The 17,611-nt window shown below is 55.7% G+C and overlaps 1 protein-coding gene across 5 annotated transcripts in view; it reads right to left on the bottom strand.

Annotated features, from left to right (window-relative positions):
* Positions 1-17,611, bottom strand: part of LOC122553861 (dynactin subunit 1-like) — a 203,046-nt gene that overhangs the window by 106,896 nt on the left and 78,539 nt on the right. For all 5 annotated transcript variants that reach the window (XM_087992308.1, XM_087992316.1, XM_087992310.1 and 2 more), the window contains 3 exons: positions 16,389-16,548; positions 9,301-9,405; positions 8,901-9,092 (listed from right to left, as the gene is read on the bottom strand). In XM_087992308.1, coding sequence (XP_087848434.1) covers positions 8,901-9,092; positions 9,301-9,405; positions 16,389-16,548 — 457 coding nt within the window. The remainder of the gene's footprint in view (positions 1-8,900; positions 9,093-9,300; positions 9,406-16,388; positions 16,549-17,611) is intronic.

Genomic DNA, 17,611 nt, shown 5'->3' with positions numbered 1-17,611 from the left:
CTGCCCCTCTCTCCCTCCCCGTCCCTGCCCCTCTCTCCCCCCCGTCCCTGCCCCTCTCCCCCTCCCCGTCCCTGCCCCTCTCTCCCCCCCCGTCCCTGCCCCTCTCCCCCTCCCCGTCCCTGCCCCTCTCCCCCTCCCCGTCCCTGCCCCTCTCTCCCCCCCCGTCCCTGCCCCTCTCCCCCTCCCCGTCCCTGCCCCTCTCCCCCTCCCCGTCCCTGCCCCTCTCCCCACCTCCCCCCCCTCCCCCTCTCCCCACCTCCCCCCCCTCCCCCCGTCCCTGCCCCTCTCCCCCCCTCCTATCCCCGTCCCTGCCCCTCCCCCCCCTATCCCCGTCCCTGCCCCTCCCCCCCCTCTCCCCGTCCCTGCCCCTCCCTCCCCTCCCCGTCCCTGCCCCTCTCTCCCTCCCCGTCCCTGCCCCTCTCTCCCTCCCCGTCCCTGCCCCTCTCTCCCTCCCCGTCCCTGCCCCTCTCTCCCCCCCCGTCCCTGCCCCTCTCTCCCCCCCCGTCCCTCCCCCTCTCTCCCCCCCCGTCCCTGCCCCTCTCTCCCTCCCCGTCCCTGCCCCTCTCTCCCTCCCCGTCCCTGCCCCTCTCTCCCCCCCCCGTCCCTGCCCCTCTCTCCCTCCCCGTCCCTGCCCCTCTCTCCCCCCCCGTCCCTGCCCCTCTCTCCCTCCCCGTCCCTGCCCCTCTCTCCCTCCCCCGTCCCTCCCCCTCTCTCCCTCCCCCGTCCCTCCCCCGTCCCTCCCCCTCTCTCCCTCCCCCGTCCCTCCCCCTCTCTCCCTCCCCCGTCCCTCCCCCTCTCTCCCTCCCCCGTCCCTCCCCCTCTCTCCCTCCCCCGTCCCTCCCCCTCTCTCCCTCCCCCGTCCTCCCCCTCTCTCCCTCCCCCGTCCCTCCCCCGTCCCTCCCCCTCTCTCCCTCCCCCGTCCCTCCCCCTCTCTCCCTCCCCCTCTCTCCCTCCCCCGTCCCTCCCCCTCTCTCCCTCCCCCGTCCCTCCCCCTCTCTCCCTCCCCCTCTCTCCCTCCCCCGTCCCTCCCCCTCTCTCCCTCCCCCTCTCTCCCTCCCCCGTCCCTCCCCCTCTCTCCCTCCCCCTCTCTCCCTCCCCCGTCCCTCCCCCTCTCTCCCTCCCCCTCTCTCCCCCCCCGTCCCTGCCCCTCTCTCCCTCCCCGTCCCTGCCCCTCTCCCCACCTCCCCCCCCTCCCCCTCTCCCCACCTCCCCCCCCCTCCCCCCGTCCCTGCCCCTCTCTCCCCCCCCGTCCCTGCCCCTCTCTCCCTCCCCGTCCCTGCCCCTCTCTCCCCCCCCGTCCCTGCCCCTCTCCCCCTCCCCGTCCCTGCCCCTCTCCCCCTCCCCGTCCCTGCCCCTCTCCCCCTCCCCGTCCCTGCCCCTCTCCCCCTCCCCGTCCCTGCCCCTCTCCCCACCTCCCCCCCCTCCCCCTCTCCCCACCTCCCCCCCCTCCCCCCGTCCCTGCCCCTCTCTCCCCCCCCGTCCCTGCCCCTCTCTCCCTCCCCGTCCCTGCCCCTCTCTCCCCCCCCGTCCCTGCCCCTCTCCCCCTCCCCGTCCCTGCCCCTCTCCCCCTCCCCGTCCCTGCCCCTCTCCCCCTCCCCGTCCCTGCCCCTCTCCCCACCTCCCCCCCCTCCCCCTCTCCCCACCTCCCCCCCCCTCCCCCCGTCCCTGCCCCTCTCCCCCCCTCCTATCCCCGTCCCTGCCCCTCCCCCCCCTCCACCCCCTATCCCCGTCCCTGCCCCTCCCCCCCCTCTCCCCGTCCCTGCCCCTCCCCCCCCTCCCCGTCCCTGCCCCTCCCCCCCCTCCCCGTCCCTGCCCCTCCCTCCCCCCCCGTCCCTCCCCCTCTCTCCCTCCCCGTCCCTGCCCCTCTCTCCCTCCCCGTCCCTGCCCCTCTCTCCCTCCCCCTCTCTCCCTCCCCGTCCCTCCCCCTCTCTCCCTCCCCCCCTCCCCGTCCCTCCCCCTCTCTCCCTCCCCCGTCCCTCCCCCTCTCTCCCTCCCCCGTCCCTGCCCCTCTCTCCCTCCCCGTCCCTGCCCCTCTCTCCCTCCCCGTCCCTGCCCCTCTCTCCCCCCCCGTCCCTGCCCCTCTCCCCCCCCGTACCTGCCCCTCTCTCCCTCCCCGTCCCTGCCCCTCTCTCCCTCCCCGTCCCTGCCCCTCTCTCCCCCCCCGTCCCTGCCCCTCTCTCCCTCCCCGTCCCTCCCCCCCTCTCCCTCCCCCGTCCCTCCCCCTCTCTCCCTCCCCCGTCCCTCCCCCTCTCTCCCTCCCCCGTCCCTCCCCCTCTCTCCCTCCCCCGTCCCTCCCCCTCTCTCCCACCCCCGTCCCTCCCCCTCTCTCCCTCCCCCGTCCCTCCCCCTCTCTCCCTCCCCCTCTCTCCCTCCCCCGTCCCTCCCCCTCTCTCCCTCCCCCTCTCTCCCTCCCCCGTCCCTCCCCCCCTGTCCCTCCCCCTCTCTCCCTCCCCCTCTCTCCCTCCCCCTCTCTCCCTCCCCCTCTCTCCCTCCCCGTCCCTGCCCCTCTCTCCCTCCCCGTCCCTGCCCCTCTCTCCCTCCCCGTCCCTGCCCCTCTCTCCCTCCCCGTCCCTCCCCCTCCCCGTCCCTCCCCCTCTCTCCCTCCCCCGTCCCTCCCCCTCTCTCCCTCCCCCGTCCCTCCCCCTCCCCGTCCCTCCCCCTCTCTCCCTCCCCCGTCCCTCCCCCTCTCTCCCTCCCCCTCTCTCCCTCCCCCGTCCCTCCCCCTCTCTCCCTCCCCCGTCCCTCCCCCTCTCTCCCTCCCCCGTCCCTCCCCCTCTCTCCCTCCCCCTCTCTCCCTCCCCCGTCCCTCCCCCTCTCTCCCTCCCCCTCTCTCCCTCCCCCCCTCTCCCTCCCCCCTTCTCCCTCCCCCTCTCTCCCTCCCCCTCTCTCCCTCCCCCCCTCTCCCTCCCCCTCTCTCCCTCCCCCTCTCTCCCTCCCCCCCTCTCCCTCCCCCCTTCTCCCTCCCCCTCTCTCCCTCCCCCTCTCTCCCTCCCCCCCTCTCCCTCCCCCTCTCTCCCTCCCCCCCTCTCCCTCCCCCTCTCTCCCTCCCCCCCTCTCCCTCCCCCCCTCTCCCTCCCCCCCTCTCCCTCCCCCCCTCTCCCTCCCCCTCTCTCCCTCCCCCCCTCTCCCTCCCCCTCTCTCCCTCCCCCCCTCTCCCTCCCCCTCTCTCCCTCCCCCCCTCTCCCTCCCCCTCTCTCCCTCCCCCCCTCTCCCTCCCCCTCTCTCCCTCCCCCTCTCTCCCTGCCCCTCTCTCCCTCCCCGTCCCTCCCCCTCTCTCCCTCCCCGTCCCTCCCCCTCTCTCCCCCCCCGTCCCTCCCCCTCTCTCCCCCCCCGTCCCTGCCCCTCTCTCCCTCCCCGTCCCTGCCCCTCTCTCCCTCCCCGTCCCTGCCCCTCTCTCCCTCCCCGTCCCTGCCCCTCTCTCCCTCCCCGTCCCTGCCCCTCTCTCCCTCCCCGTCCCTGCCCCTCTCTCCCTCCCCGTCCCTGCCCCTATCACCCCCCCACCGTCCCTGCCCCCCTATCCCCGTCCCTGCCCCCCTATCCCCCCCACCGTCCCTGCCCCCCTATCCCTGCCCCCCTATCCCCCCCACCGTCCCTGCCCCCCTATCCCTGCCCCCCTATCCCCCCCTGTCCCTGCCCCCCTATCCCCCGTCCCCACCAGCACTGCTCATCAATGTTGCTATAGTACGTTCAATCTCCTCCATTGCCACAGTGAACCAGACCGTGAATTGGAGGAACAACACCTCACCTTCCACCTGGGCAGCCCACAGCCTGGAGGACTCAACTCAGCTCTCCAGTTTTAAATAAACCTCCCTCCCAGCCCTTCCCCCCGCCCCCCACCGACTCCCTTCCAGCCCTTCCCCCTCCCTTCCAGCTTCCAACTGGATTCATTTCTCCCGTTTATCTGCAGCTTCCCCGATCCCCACCTCCATTCCTGAAGAAGGGTTATACCCAAAGCATTGACCTCTCCACGTGCTGATGCTGCCTGGCTTGCTGTAATCTTCCAGCCTCCTTCCTGTCGATATTGTGTCTGCCTCCACCATCTTCCCTGGCTGGATATTCCAGGCTCTGCCTACAAAACCTGCCTCTCATCTCCTGAAACTTTCTCCCTTTACCTTAAACCTCCTAGTAACTGGCATTTCTACCCTGAGAAAAGGACTGTCACTATCCATGCCTCTCATAACTATGTAAACTTCAATCAAATTGCCCTTCAGTCTCTGACATTCAAGTGAGAGACCCCAATCTCTCCCTGTAGCTAATAGCCCCCAGACCAGGCAACATCCTGGTAAACCATTTTGAGAGTCTCTCCAAAGACTCCATGTCATTGTGGTAGTGTGCCCTCTGCCATTGCCTTGCTCCACATTAAGAATTAGGCGGCGGGAATAATAGAGTCATAGAGTCCGACAATGAACACAGTCCGCCAATTTCTCAGCAATAAAGCCAAACAAGCAGACAAAACACATCCAGAAACTCTAGCCACTCTCCCCTACATCAAAGACATCTCAGAAATGACTGCCAGACGACTCAGACCCCTTGGCATCAAGGTAGCCCACAAACTCACCAACACACTAAAACAGCAGCTAATGAACTTCAAAGACCCCATACAGACAACAAACAAAACTAATGTCATTTACAAAATATCACGCAAGGACTGTAACAAACACTACCACAAATGCTCTGCCCCAGGGGGCAGTGGAGGCCCAGTCTCTGGATTTATTTAAGAAGGAGTTGGATAGAGCTCTCAAAGATAGTGGAATCAAGGGTTATGGAGATAAGGCAGGAACAGGATACTGATTAGGAATGATCAGCCATGATCATATTGAATGGCGGTGCAGGCTCGAAGGGCTGAATGGCCTACTCCTGCACCTATTGTCTATTGTCTACATTGGACAAACAGATAGAAAACTAGCCACCAGGATTCATAATCACCAACTAGCCACAAAATGACATGACCCTCTCTCACTAGTATCCTCACGGACAGATGAGGAAGGACACCACTTCGACTGGGACAACACATCCATCCCAGGACAAGCCAAACAGAGACATGGACGAGAATTCCTCAGAGTCTGGCATTCCAACCGGAACTCTATCAACAAACACATCGAGTTAGACCCCATCGACCACCCCCTGAGAAAAAGGAACACCAGCGCTTCATTCAGAGGCCCACTGAAGATGTGACCTAGTATGTTGACAACATGTCTGAAAATCAACCTTGTGGCTCAGCGAGCAAACCTACATCCAGAGTCCCACAGCACAGAGACAGGCCCTTCGGCCCAATCTGCTCCGTGCTGACCAGAATATCCATCCACACTAACCCCATCTCCCTGCACTTGGCCCATATCCTTCAAACCCTTTCCTATCTGTGGATTTGTCCAAATGCCTGTTAAATGTTGTTAATGTACCCGCCTCAACCACTTCCACTGGCAGCTCATTCCACGTGTATACCACCCTCTGTATAAAAACGTTTCCCCTCAGGTTCCCTTTTATCCTCTTCCCTCTGACCTTAACCTGATACCCTCTAGTCCCCGATTCCCCAACCCTGGGAAAGAGGCTGAGTGCATTCACCCTATCCATGCCTCTCACCATCTTATAGACTTCTATAAGATCACCCGACCCCTGCAGTCTCCTACACTCTAAAGAGAAAAGGATCAGGTGTTGATGTTCCGTTTGGCTTCTCTCTCCCTTTTTATATATTTTGCTGTCTATCTTGATATTACCTGCAAGTTGACTCTCAAAGTTTATCGACTCTGAATTTTTATTGGTCATGTTCTGCTGGTTTAAAAAAACCTTTCGCAACTGTCTGGTGTGCCAATAATCTTTGCGAAATTGTATGATATTTCTTTCAACCTGATGCTATCCTTAACTCCGACTCATCCCCCTCATGTGAACATATTTTTATCATCAGCCATGTAGTTATTTTCCTAAATGTCTGCCATTGTTGCTCATCTGTCTTTGCTACTAAACTCCTCCCAAGTCCATTCCAGCCAGCTCTCCCCTCATTCCTTTGTAATTATCCTTATTTACATTTTGCACAGTTGTTCCTGACCCAAGTTCCCCCTTCAAAGTGAATGCTTAACTCTGCCATGTTGTGGTCACTGTTTCCAAAGGGGTCTTTTACTGTGGTTTAGATTAGATTAGATTAGATTTGATTATTTACAGTGTGGAAACAAGCCCTTCAGCCCAACAAGTCCACACCGACCCACCGAAGAGCAACCCACCCAGACCCATTCCCCTACATTTACCCCTTACCCAACACTACGGGCAATTTAGCATGGCCAATTCACCTGACCTGCACATCTTTGGACTGTGGGAGGAAACCGGAGCACCCGGAGGAAACCCACGCAGTCACGGGGAGAATGTACAAACTCCGCACAGCGAGTCGCCTGAGGCGGGAATTGAACCACTGTGTCATCGCGCAGTCTTTTACTGTGGCTGTTGAAATCATTTGTTAAATCTGCTCATTACACATCCAAACAGCCTGATTCCTGGTTGGAACGACAATGTATTATTTTGGGTCATGGCCCCCAATACCCTCTTTGAATTCTACCTCCTGGTTTCCTCGGCTAACCTCAATATTCTAATCGAAGTGAAGATTTAGGAGCATCTATGATTAAGGTATTGTACTACCTGTTATATGCCCACATTTGCTCTTGATTCATTCTTTGTCCGACCGACTGTTAGGGAGTGTCAACGCTCCTCCCACTAATGTCTTCTTTCCCTTTTTGATTTCTTATCACCACCCATATGAATTCAATATCTTCCAGTTCAAGATCATTTCTCCTATCCAGCACCGCCAATGCTACCCCACCAGCCTTTCCATCCTGCCTATCAGTTAAAAAAAATGCCAAAAAACCCCCTTGAATATTTAGTTCCCAGCTAAGATCCCCTTGTAACATCTCCATAATGGCTATGGTTGTTCCATTGATTGATTTATTTTAGATACGCCTTAACTCTATTTACAAAGAACGAAAAAAGAAATTTACAGCCCCGGAACAGGCCCTTCGGCCCTCCAAGCCTGAGCCAATCCAAATCCACTGTCTAAACCTGTCGCCCAATTCCTCAGCATCTGTATCCCTCTGCTCCCCACCTACTCAGGCATCTGTCCAGACGCATCTTAAATGAATCTACTGTGCCTGCCTCTACCACCTCTGCTGGCAACGCGTTCCAGACACCCACCACCCTCTGTGTGAAGTACTTGCCGCGTGTATCCCCCTTAAATTTCCACCTCTCACCTTGAAAGAGTGACCTCTCGTTATTGAATCCTTCACCCTGGGAAAAAGCTTGTCTCTATCCCCCCTGTCTATACCCTTCATGATTTTGTAAACCTCAATCAGGCCCCCCCTCAATCTCCTTTTTTCTAGTGAAAATAAACCTAACCTACTCAACCTCTCTTCATAGCTCACACCTTCCACACCAGGCAACATCCTCGTAAACCTTCTCTGCACCCTCTCCGAAGCGTCCACATCCTTTTGGTAATGTGGTACCCAGAACTGTACACCGTATTCTAAATGCGGCCAAATCAATCCACATTTCCCAGCTCCTGCCTAATTTTGATATAATTGGCCTTGACCCAGTTTAGCACTCTTCCCTTAGGACCACTCTCTTTATCTATGAATATTCTAAAACTTACAGAATTGTGGTCACTGTTCCCAAAGAAATCCCTGACCACAACTTCTACCACCTGTCCTGGCTCATTCCCCAGTACCAGGTCCAATATGGCCCCTTCCCTTGTCGGACTATTGACATACTGCTCCAGAAAACTCTCCTGGACACATCTGACAAATTCTACCCCATCCAGACCTCTGACGCTAAGTGTATCCCAGTCAGTGTTGGGAAAATTAAAATCTCCCATCACCACCACCCTGTTACCTCTGCATCTTTCCATAATCTATTTACCTATTTATTCTTCTACCTCATGCTCACTGTTGGGAGGCCTGTAATACAGCCCTAACAGTGTAACTGCACCCTTCTTATTTCTCAGCTCCACCCATAATTCCTCACTGCTCAAGCCCTCCATAGTGTCCTCCTTTAGCACAGCCGTGATATCGTCCCTGACCAGCAATGCAACTCCACCCCCTCTTTACTTCCCTCCCTGTCCTGTCTGAAGTGTCTATATCCTGGAACATTTAGTTGCCAATCATCATCCCCTTCCTTCAACCAAGTCTCTGTGATGGCAATAACATCATACTCCCAGGCACCAATCCAAGCTCTAAGTTCATCTGCCTTACCCACGATAGGCCTTGTTATCCAAACAGCTACCCCGTCATGTTGTCACCACCTTCTGCTTTCGGAGTTTATATATTTCCTCTAATTGCTGTAAAGTCCTCTCTCCAGCCTGAGTTACTTGATTCAGCAGCACACCAGTGCCAGGTTGGTTCAACTGAAGCCCAGCCCACAGAATGCGCCCCTCTATCCCAGTCTCAGTGCCCAGGCCCATTGCACCAACACCAATCTTTGAGACAATTAACTCCTTGACTTTATTAACACGAATTCAGGCTCTGCATTAATTCAGAGATGATTTCCGTGGAGATTCTGCTTTCTAACTTGGTGAAAAACTGCTTAAAATCAGTCATTGGAATCACTTTTGCTGCTCTCTCAACGTCATTGGGACAAACGTGGACAATGATGACAGGATCCCTGCCCTCTGTCTCTGAGGTTTTCTCCAGCCCCTAAGAGATGGCGTTAACCCTGGCACCGGACAGACCAGGCAGCCTGCAGGATTCCTGCTCCCGACTGCACACTGTCCCCAAACTACAACCTCAATGTTCCCTCCTTCCCGCACTCACGGGTGGGGTAAGGGGTGTCGCTGTTTACTGCACACAATCCCCAGACCCCTCCCCCCATGTCCAGTCCCTATCCCCCTCCTGCCCCCCCACCGATGGCGATGCCCTGAAGCTGTGTACCTGCAGATGGGAGGTGAGTTCCCGGTATTTTTTGATCGTTTGTTGATAATCAGCCACTGTCTCCTGAGCAGCTTCTACTCGTTTCTCTGCTTCCCGGATTCGAGCTGCTCCCAAATCCAGCTGTTCCCGTAATTCCAGCTCCGTTTCCCGGGAATTCTCCTGCAACTCATCGTTCATTTCATTAATGGCTTCCTAGAGAACAGAGAAACCCAGTGACACAGACAAACGGATTAAATACACCATGGTCAGAGCGAACATCACCCCAGCATCCCCGGTCCCCTCCCCTCTGATCTCAGCCACCCCACCCCCAATCCCTGCTCCCCAGTCCCCTCCCCCCAGATCACCGACCCCCTCCTGGTGAGCCAGACCGTGACGATGTTGGGATCAAGCCCACTCTCACCAGATCAGTGACGGTCTCGCGCAGCTCACGCACTTTCTCCTCCAGATCCAGATTCCTTTCAGTTAGAGTTTCCACCATTTCCTCAGCTCCCAGAGCAGCATCGACCTGGGAAAGAGAACCACAGTCAGCTCACCCACACCAACGGCAGCAGGCCACTCAGCCCGTCGGGCTAGTGACGCAGGAACAGCAGCAGGCCACTCAGCCCGTCGGGCTAGTGATCCTGGAACAGCAGCAGGCCACTCAGCCTGTCGGCCTAGTGATGCAGGAACAGCAGCAGGCCATTCAGCCTGTCGGGCTAGTGACGCAGGAACAGCAGCAGGCCACTCAGCCTGTCGGGCTAGTGACGCAGGAACAGCAGCAGGCCACTCAGCCTGTCGGGCTAGTGGTCCTGGAACAGCAGCAGGCCACTCAGCCTGTTGGGCCAGTGATCCTGGAACAGCAGCAGGCCATTCAGCCCATCCGCCCAGTGACACAGGAACAGCAGCAGGCCATTCAGCGCGTCCGCCCGGTGACACAGGAACAGCAGCAGGCCATTCAGCCCATCCGCCCAGTGACACAGGAACAGCAGCAGGCCATTCAGCCCGTCCGCCCAATGACACAGGAACAGCAGCAGGCCATTCAGCCCATCCGCCCAATGACACAGGAACAGCAGCAGGCCATTCAGCGCGTCCGCCCGGTGACACAGGAACAGCAGCAGGCCATTCAGCCCATCCGCCCAGTAACACAGGAACAGCAGCAGGCCACTCAGCCCGTCGGGCCAGTGATCCTGGAACAGCAGCAGGCCATTCAGCCCATCCGCCCAGTGACACAGGAACAGCAGCAGGCCATTCAGCCCATCCGCCCAGTAACACAGGAACAGCAGCAGGCCACTCAGCCCGTCGGGCTTGTGACACAGGAACAGCAGCAGGCCATTCAGCCCATCCGCCCAGTGACACAGGAACAGCAGCAGGCCATTCAGCCCATCTGCCCAGTAACACAGGAACAGCAGCAGGCCACTCAGCCCGTCGGGCTTGTGACACAGGAACAGCAGCAGGCCATTCAGCCCATCCGCCCAGTGACACAGGAACAGCAGCAGGCCATTCAGCCCATCCACCCAGAAACATAGGAACAGCAGCAGGCCATTCAGCCCGTCGGGCTAGTGATCCTGGAACAGCAGCAGGCCACTCAGCCTGTCGGGCTAGTGATCCTGGAACAGCAGCAGGCCACTCAGCCCGTCGGGCCAGTGATCCAGGAACAGCAGCAGGCCACTCAGCGCGTCCGCCCGGTGACACAGGAACAGCAGCAGGCCATTCAGCCCATCCGCCCAGTGACACAGGAACAGCAGCAGGCCATTCAGCCCGTCGGGCTAGTGATCCTGGAACAGCAGCAGGCCATTCAGCCCATCCGTCCAGTGACACAGGAACAGCTGCAGGCCATTCAGCCCATCCGCCCGGTGACACAGGAACAGCAGCAGGCCATTCAGCCCATCCGCCCAGTGACACAGGAACAGCAGCAGGCCATTCAGCCCATCCGCCCAGTGACACAGGAACAGCAGCAGGCCATTCAGCCCGTCCGCCCGGTGACACAGGAACAGCAGCAGGCCATTCAGCCCATCCGCCCAGTGACACAGGAACAGCAGCAGGCCATTCAGCCCATCCGCCCAGTGGCACAGGAACAGCAGCAGGCCATTCAGCCCGTCCGCCCGGTGACACAGGAACAGCAGCAGGCCACAGCCTGTTGAGCTGGTTTCAATGGAACAGGAAAAGGCAATTCAGCCTTTCAAGCCTTTTGTTTTAAAAATTCCCTTGTGGGACATGGTGGACTGATGTGGCCAGCATTTGCTTCTGGAGTTAAATACTGAATAAAAACCAAAATAACTGCAGATGCTGGAAATTAGTAACAGAAATAGCTGGAAAAGCTCAGCAGGTCTGGCAGCACTAGTGAACAGAAAAATGTGTTAAAGTGTTGGGCGTGGTGAACCTCCCTCTGCTTTTGTTAACCTCTGGAGTACTGTGTGTCATTCTGGTCATCTGGCTATAGACTGGATATTATGACATTGGACAGGACTCAGAAATCATTTCCCCAGATATTGTTGAAATGAGAGGCTTTGAGTTATTAGGAGAGGCTGCAGAGGCCAGCACTTTGTTGACTGGAGCCTATGAGGCTGAGGGGGGTAGCTGACGCAGGTTTCTAAAATCCAGAGTAGCCCTGGGGTGTGCAAGTCCAGAACCACAGGGCATAGGTTTAGGGTGAGGGGGGAAAAATGTGAACGTTACACATGGGGCAATTTCTTCACAGTGTGGTTTGTGCATGGACTGAGCTGCCAGAGGAAGTGGTGGATGCTGGTACAGTTACAACATTTAAAAGACATCTGGAGAAGTACTCAAATAGTAAAGGTGTGAAGGGATGTGGTCACGCTCAGGTAAAGGTGGATTCGTTTAGTTTGGGATCATGGTCGGCATTGACTAATGGGACCGAAGGGTCCATTGCCATGCTGTATGATGCTATAACTGACCATCCCTAGTTAGAGTTACAGGCTACTACAGCACAGAGGAAGACAGACCCTTCGGCCCAGTGTGCTCCGTGCTGACCAGAATATCCATCCACACTAACCCCATCTCCCTGCACTTGGCCCATATCCTTCTAACTCTTTCCTATCTGTGTATTTGTCCAAATGCCTTTTAAATGTTGTTAATGTACCCGCCTCAACCACTTCCACTGGCAGCTCATTCCATGTGTGTACCACCCTCTGTGTAAAAACGTTTCCCCTCAGGTTCCCTTTTATTCTTTCCCTTCTCACCTTAACCTGATACCCTCTAGTCCCCGATTCCCCAACCCTGGGAAAGAGGCTGAGTGTATTCACCCTACCTATGCCTCTCATGATCTTATAAGACTTTGATAAGGTCCCCACCAGCCTCCAACACTCTAAAGAAAAAAGTCTGAGCTTGTCCCTGTAACTCAGATCCTTGAGTCCTGGCAACATCCTTGTAAATATCTTCTGCACTGTTTCCAGTTTAATAACATCCTTCCTCTAGCAAGGTGATGAAAACTGAGCACAATCCTCCAAGTGCATCCTCACCAATGTCCTGTACAACTGCAACATAACTCCCCAACTTCTAATATTCAATGCCCTGACTGATGAAGCCTAATTCCCCTTGAGAAGGTGGGGGTGAGCTGCTGCCTTGACCCGCTGCAGTCCATGTGCTGGGGGTTGACCCACAATGCCCTTACGGAGGGAATTCCCGGATTCTGACCCAGCGACACTGAAGGAACAGAGATATATTTCAAAGTCAGGATGGCAAGTGGCTTGGAGGGGAGATGCAGCTGGTGGTTTTGTCCATGTACCTGCTGCCCTTAACCTTCTAGATGGAAGTGGTTGTGGGTTTGGAAGGTGCTGTCTGAGGATCTCTGGTGAATTTCTGCAGTGCATACTGCTGCATCGGTGGGAGGGGGAGTGGATGTTTGTGGATGGGATACCAATCAAGCGTGGGCTGCTTTGTCCTGGGTGGTGTTGAGCTTCTTGAGTGTTGTTGGAGCTGCCCCCATCCAGGGCAAGTGGGCGGGGGGGGGGGTGGGATGCTCAACAGAGATTAATCAAGTTTCCAGAACAGGACATTGGACAGACAGTATGGAAAGGGTCAGGAATCAACAGGCATTACTAGATTTAGTGAGGTGTGCTGAGGCTGCCTTGGTTAGGTGAAGGAACGCCGAGGGGACAGTACCTAAACAATGCAGCATGAGGGGAAGAAGCTGGAATCGGGTGTAAAGATACTCCGATTGAGTAAAGGTGATCATAAAAACATGAGGGAGGAGCTGGTCAGAGTTGATTGGAAGGAAAGACAGTGGAGCAGCACTGGCAGGAGTTTCTGGGAGTAATTCAGGAAACCCGGCAGAGATTCATCCCCAGGATGAAGAAAAACCGTACTGAGGGGAGTATGAGACAGCCATGGCTGACAAGGGAAGGCAGGGACAGCATCAAAGCAAAAGAGAAAGCATACCATGTGGTTTGAAGCTTAGTGGGAAGCAATATGGGGAGGGAAGATGGAATACGACAGTGCACTGGCTAGTATTATAAAAGATGCAAGAGTGGCCATTGGGAGGCTGTGGAAGTAGTAATGGGAAGTGAGATACACTGGAGGAACTCGGACAGTACTTTCCAGCAGCTTTCATTGGGGAAAGCACCAGCAGCAAACCAAAACCAGAAGGTCTTTGACAAGGTGCTGCGCAGGAAGCTGCTAAATAACAGCCCACGGTGTTGGGGACAAGGTACTGACATGGATAGAGGATTGGCTGAATGGTTGAAGACAGAGAGAGTGGGTCAAGGGTCTGTTTCAGGATGACAGCCAGTGACCAGTGGGGTTCCACAGTGGTCAGTGTTGGCAGCTCAACTACTCACGGTGTACATGAAGGATCTGAGGGCATTGTTACTGAGTCTACAGGTGACAGAAAGATAGGTAATGCTGAGGAAGCAGGGAGGCTGCAGGAGGACTTGGACAGGCTGGGAAAGTGGAAGATGGAATAGTGTCCGAAAGCGTGAGGTTATGCACTTTGGCAGGAAGAGTAGAGGCATAGATTATTTAATAAACTGGGGAAGGCTTCAGAAACCTGGACACACTGGGACTTGGGAGTCCCAGTTTAGGTCTGAAGGTTCACAGAATGGTTGCCAGAAGAAGAATGATTAAATTGGAGGTTCAGTTGGCAGTGAGAAAGGCAAACGCAGTGTTTATATTCATTTCAAGAGGGCTTGAATACAGGAGCAGAGATGGACTGCTAAGACAGCAGAAGGTTCTGGTCAAACCAGAATTGAATGTGAATGTAGATTTCAGGGTTAAAGGCAGGATTCTTGGCAGTGTGTAGGAACAGAGGGAACTTGGGGTCAGGGGGCGGCACGGTGGCACAGTGGTTAGCATTGCTGCCTCACAGCGCCAGAGACCCGGGTTCAATTCCCACCTCAGGCGACTGACTGTGTGGAGTTTGCACGTTCTCCCCGTGTCTGCGTGGGTTTCCTCCGGGTACTCCGGTTTCCTCCCACAGTCCAAAGATGTGCAGGTCAGGTGAATTGGCCATGCTAAATTGCCCATAGTGTTAGGTAAGGGGTAAAGGTGGGGGTATGGGTGGGTTGCGCTTCGGCGGGGCGGTGTGGACTTGTTGGGCCGAAGGGCCTGTTTCCACACTGTAAGTAATCTAATGTACATAGATCCCTCACAGTTGCCACCCAAGTTGATAGGGTTGTTAAGAAGGTGTATGGTGTGTTGGCTTTCATTAACAGGTGGAATGAGTTTAAGAGCCGCGAGGTTATGCTGCAGCTCTATAGAGCCCTGGTTAGACCACACATGGAATATTGTGTCCAGTTCTGGTTACCTCATTATAGGGAAGACGTGAAAGCTTTAGAAAGGGTGTAGAGGAGATTTCCCAGGATGCTGCCTGGACTGGAGGGCATGTCTTACGAAGAAAGGTTGAGGGAGCTAGGGGTTTCTCGTTGGAGTGAAGAAGGATGAGAGGTGACCTGATAGAGGTGTACATGATGGTGAGAAGGGTGTGTGGTAGATGGGTCAGTTCAAACCTTTGTTCCAGGAAGAAGCAGAGAGTCCTGAGACCATCCTGGTGGGGGATGGATGTAAAGGGATTGCACCTCCACACCTCATGGGAAAGAGGCAGCAGCTGGAGCCTGCAAAGTGGAAATTCCGAAACTGCCATAAAGCGTCTGAGGAATTGTGGATGTAAATGGGCAGGGACTGGACCAGGAGAGAAAAGACCGAGTGGCGGTAGGAAGAGATGGGTTCTGTGGGACAGGGACAAGCTGTAAGAATGGGTGTGCCCGGGCAGTCCTGTTGGTGGATTTTCGGATGGGGTTGGGATACTATCAGCTGGAGGCAGTGGAGGATGAAATGAGGTTAGTGACCATTACTGACACAATGGCCTGATGTGCCATGGTGGGGTCATGCTCCGGGAGGGGGGGGTGGGGAAGAGATAGGAGGGGGGTATCCGAGAGCTGACACTCAGCCTCTGCAATATAGAGATCAATATGCCAGACAACAACAGCACCACCCTTATCAGCAGGCTTAATAACAAAGCCAGGGTTGGATCTGAGCACACAGAGCGCAGTTAGTTTGGAGGGAGACAGACTGGATTGAGTAAGGAGGGAGCAGAGAAATTGAGGAGACCAATGTCATATCACCAGTTCCCAATGAACAGATCAAATGCAGGTAAAAAGCCAGAGGGAGGGCTCCAAGTGCAGGGAGAGTGTTGGAGCTGGGTGAAGGGGTGTCTGGGATGGGAAGAGAACTCTTGTCCAAAGGAATGGGCACCGAGGCGAAGGCGGTGGAAGGAGAGTTTGATATCATGTCAAAGTCCGAAATTCATGAAAGGTGGGGACGCAGAGGGATAAAGCTGAGCCCTTTGATGTGGACAGACTGTCCATGCCCCTCCTGACCTTCCACTCAGACAGTGGAAGGTCAGGAGGGATGGTGAATAGAGTAATTCAGAAGACATACAGGATACTTGCTGTTCTCCCAGTCCTGGTATGGATGATAGCAGCAGGGACAATGATGTTGGAGCTGCACAGAGTTTTGAGAGGCCACAGCTGGAGGACTCTGTGCAGTTCTGGTCCCCACACGATAGGAAGGATGGGACTGGACTGGAGCAGGTACAGAGGGAGATTCACCAGGATATTGTCTGGGATGGAAGATTTCAGCAATGAAGGGAGGCTGGATAAGCTCGGGTTGTGCTCTTTGGAACAGAGAAGGCTGAGGGGGGTGTATAATAGAGGATTATGAGGGGCATGGACAGGAAGCAACTGTTCCCCTTAGTTCAAGAGTCAAGAACAAAGAGGCAGAAGTTTAACAAGAAAGGCAGGAGGTTTAAGGGGAATTAAAGTTAAATTTCTCCCCCAGAAGCTGGTGATCTGGATGTACTGCTGAGAAGGGAGTGGAGGGGGGAAATCTAACAAGTATTTTGGATGAGTACTTGAAATGTCATATCATTCTAGGCTCTGGGTCAAGTACTGGAAAATGAGTCCAGTGTAGGGTTGTTGGTGCAGAGTAGATAGGCCAAAGTCTGAGTGTGAATTCCCCTCTCAGTTTCAAAGCAGACAGCCTCTGAACTCTCACCTGCTCCTTCAGCTCATCAATGGTCTTTTCAGCCTGTGTCATTTCCTCCAGCAGTTTCTCCCGTTGTTGTCTAAGGGTCTCCAGCTCATTGCACTTTTTCTCCATCACCTTCTGCAGCTTGCTGTGCTCCTGCTTCTCTGAAGCAGATAGATCCCGCATTCTAGTGGGAAACCAGAGAATCAACAACAGAAACACGCCCTAAGCCCACTCCCCACCACGATGATCACCACAACGATTGGAGAGAGCAAGAGCGAGATTTATGATCGGGCTCCGATGAGTGTTAGTGAACAGGTGTATAGGGGACTCCATAGTCAAGGGCAGGTCGTGTCTCACAAACCTCTGAGTTTTTGGAGAAGGTGACCAAGCATGTGGATAAGGGGAGGGCAGTTGATGTGGTGCGGCCACACTTGGAATATTGTGTACAGTTCTGGTCGCCCCATTACAGGAAGGATGTGGAAGCATTGGAAAAGGTGCAGAGGAGATTTACCAGGATGTTGCCTGGTCTGGAGGGAAGGTCTTATGGGGAACGGCTGAGAGACTTGGGTCTGTTCTTATTGGAGAGAAGAAGGCTAAGGGGATTTGATAGAGCCATACAAGATGGTCAGAGGATTAGATAGGGTAGACAGTGAGAGTCTTTTTCCTAGGATGATGATGTCAGCTTGTACGAGGGGGCATAGCTACAAATTGAAGGGTGATAGATTTAAGACAGATGTCAGAGGTTGGTTCTTTACTCAGAGTAATAAGGGCGTGGAAAGTGCTACCTGCCAATTTAGTTAACTCAGCCACATTAGGGAGATTTAAACAATCCTTGGATAAGCACATGGATGATGATGGGATAGTGTAGGGGAACGAGCTGAGAATAGTTCACAGGTTGGCGCAACATCGAGGGCCGAAAGACCTGTTCTGCGCTGTATTGTTCTATGTTCCTTCAAAGTGGAGGCACAGGTAGATAGGGTGGTGAAGGTGGTGTTTAGCATTGGTCAGTGCATTGAGTTGGGAGGCGATGTTGTGGCTGTATACGACCATTGGTGAGGTTACTTCTGGAATACTGCGTGCAGTTCTGATCGCCCCACTTCTGGTAGGATGCTGTTAAACTAGAGAGGGTGCAGAAAAGATTTACAAGGATGTTGCCAGGGTTGGAGAATTTGAGGTATAGGGAGAGGCTGAACAGGATGGGGCTGTTTTGCCTGGAGCGTCAGAGGTTGAGTCTTTTCCCTGGGGTG

This window comes from Chiloscyllium plagiosum, unplaced genomic scaffold (genome assembly GCF_037043375.1).
Source record: "Chiloscyllium plagiosum isolate Xiang-an unplaced genomic scaffold, Cpla_swu_hap1 HiC_scaffold_1, whole genome shotgun sequence".
NCBI lineage: Eukaryota > Metazoa > Chordata > Chondrichthyes > Orectolobiformes > Hemiscylliidae > Chiloscyllium > Chiloscyllium plagiosum.
This window is presented reverse-complemented; position numbering and strand designations above follow the sequence as displayed.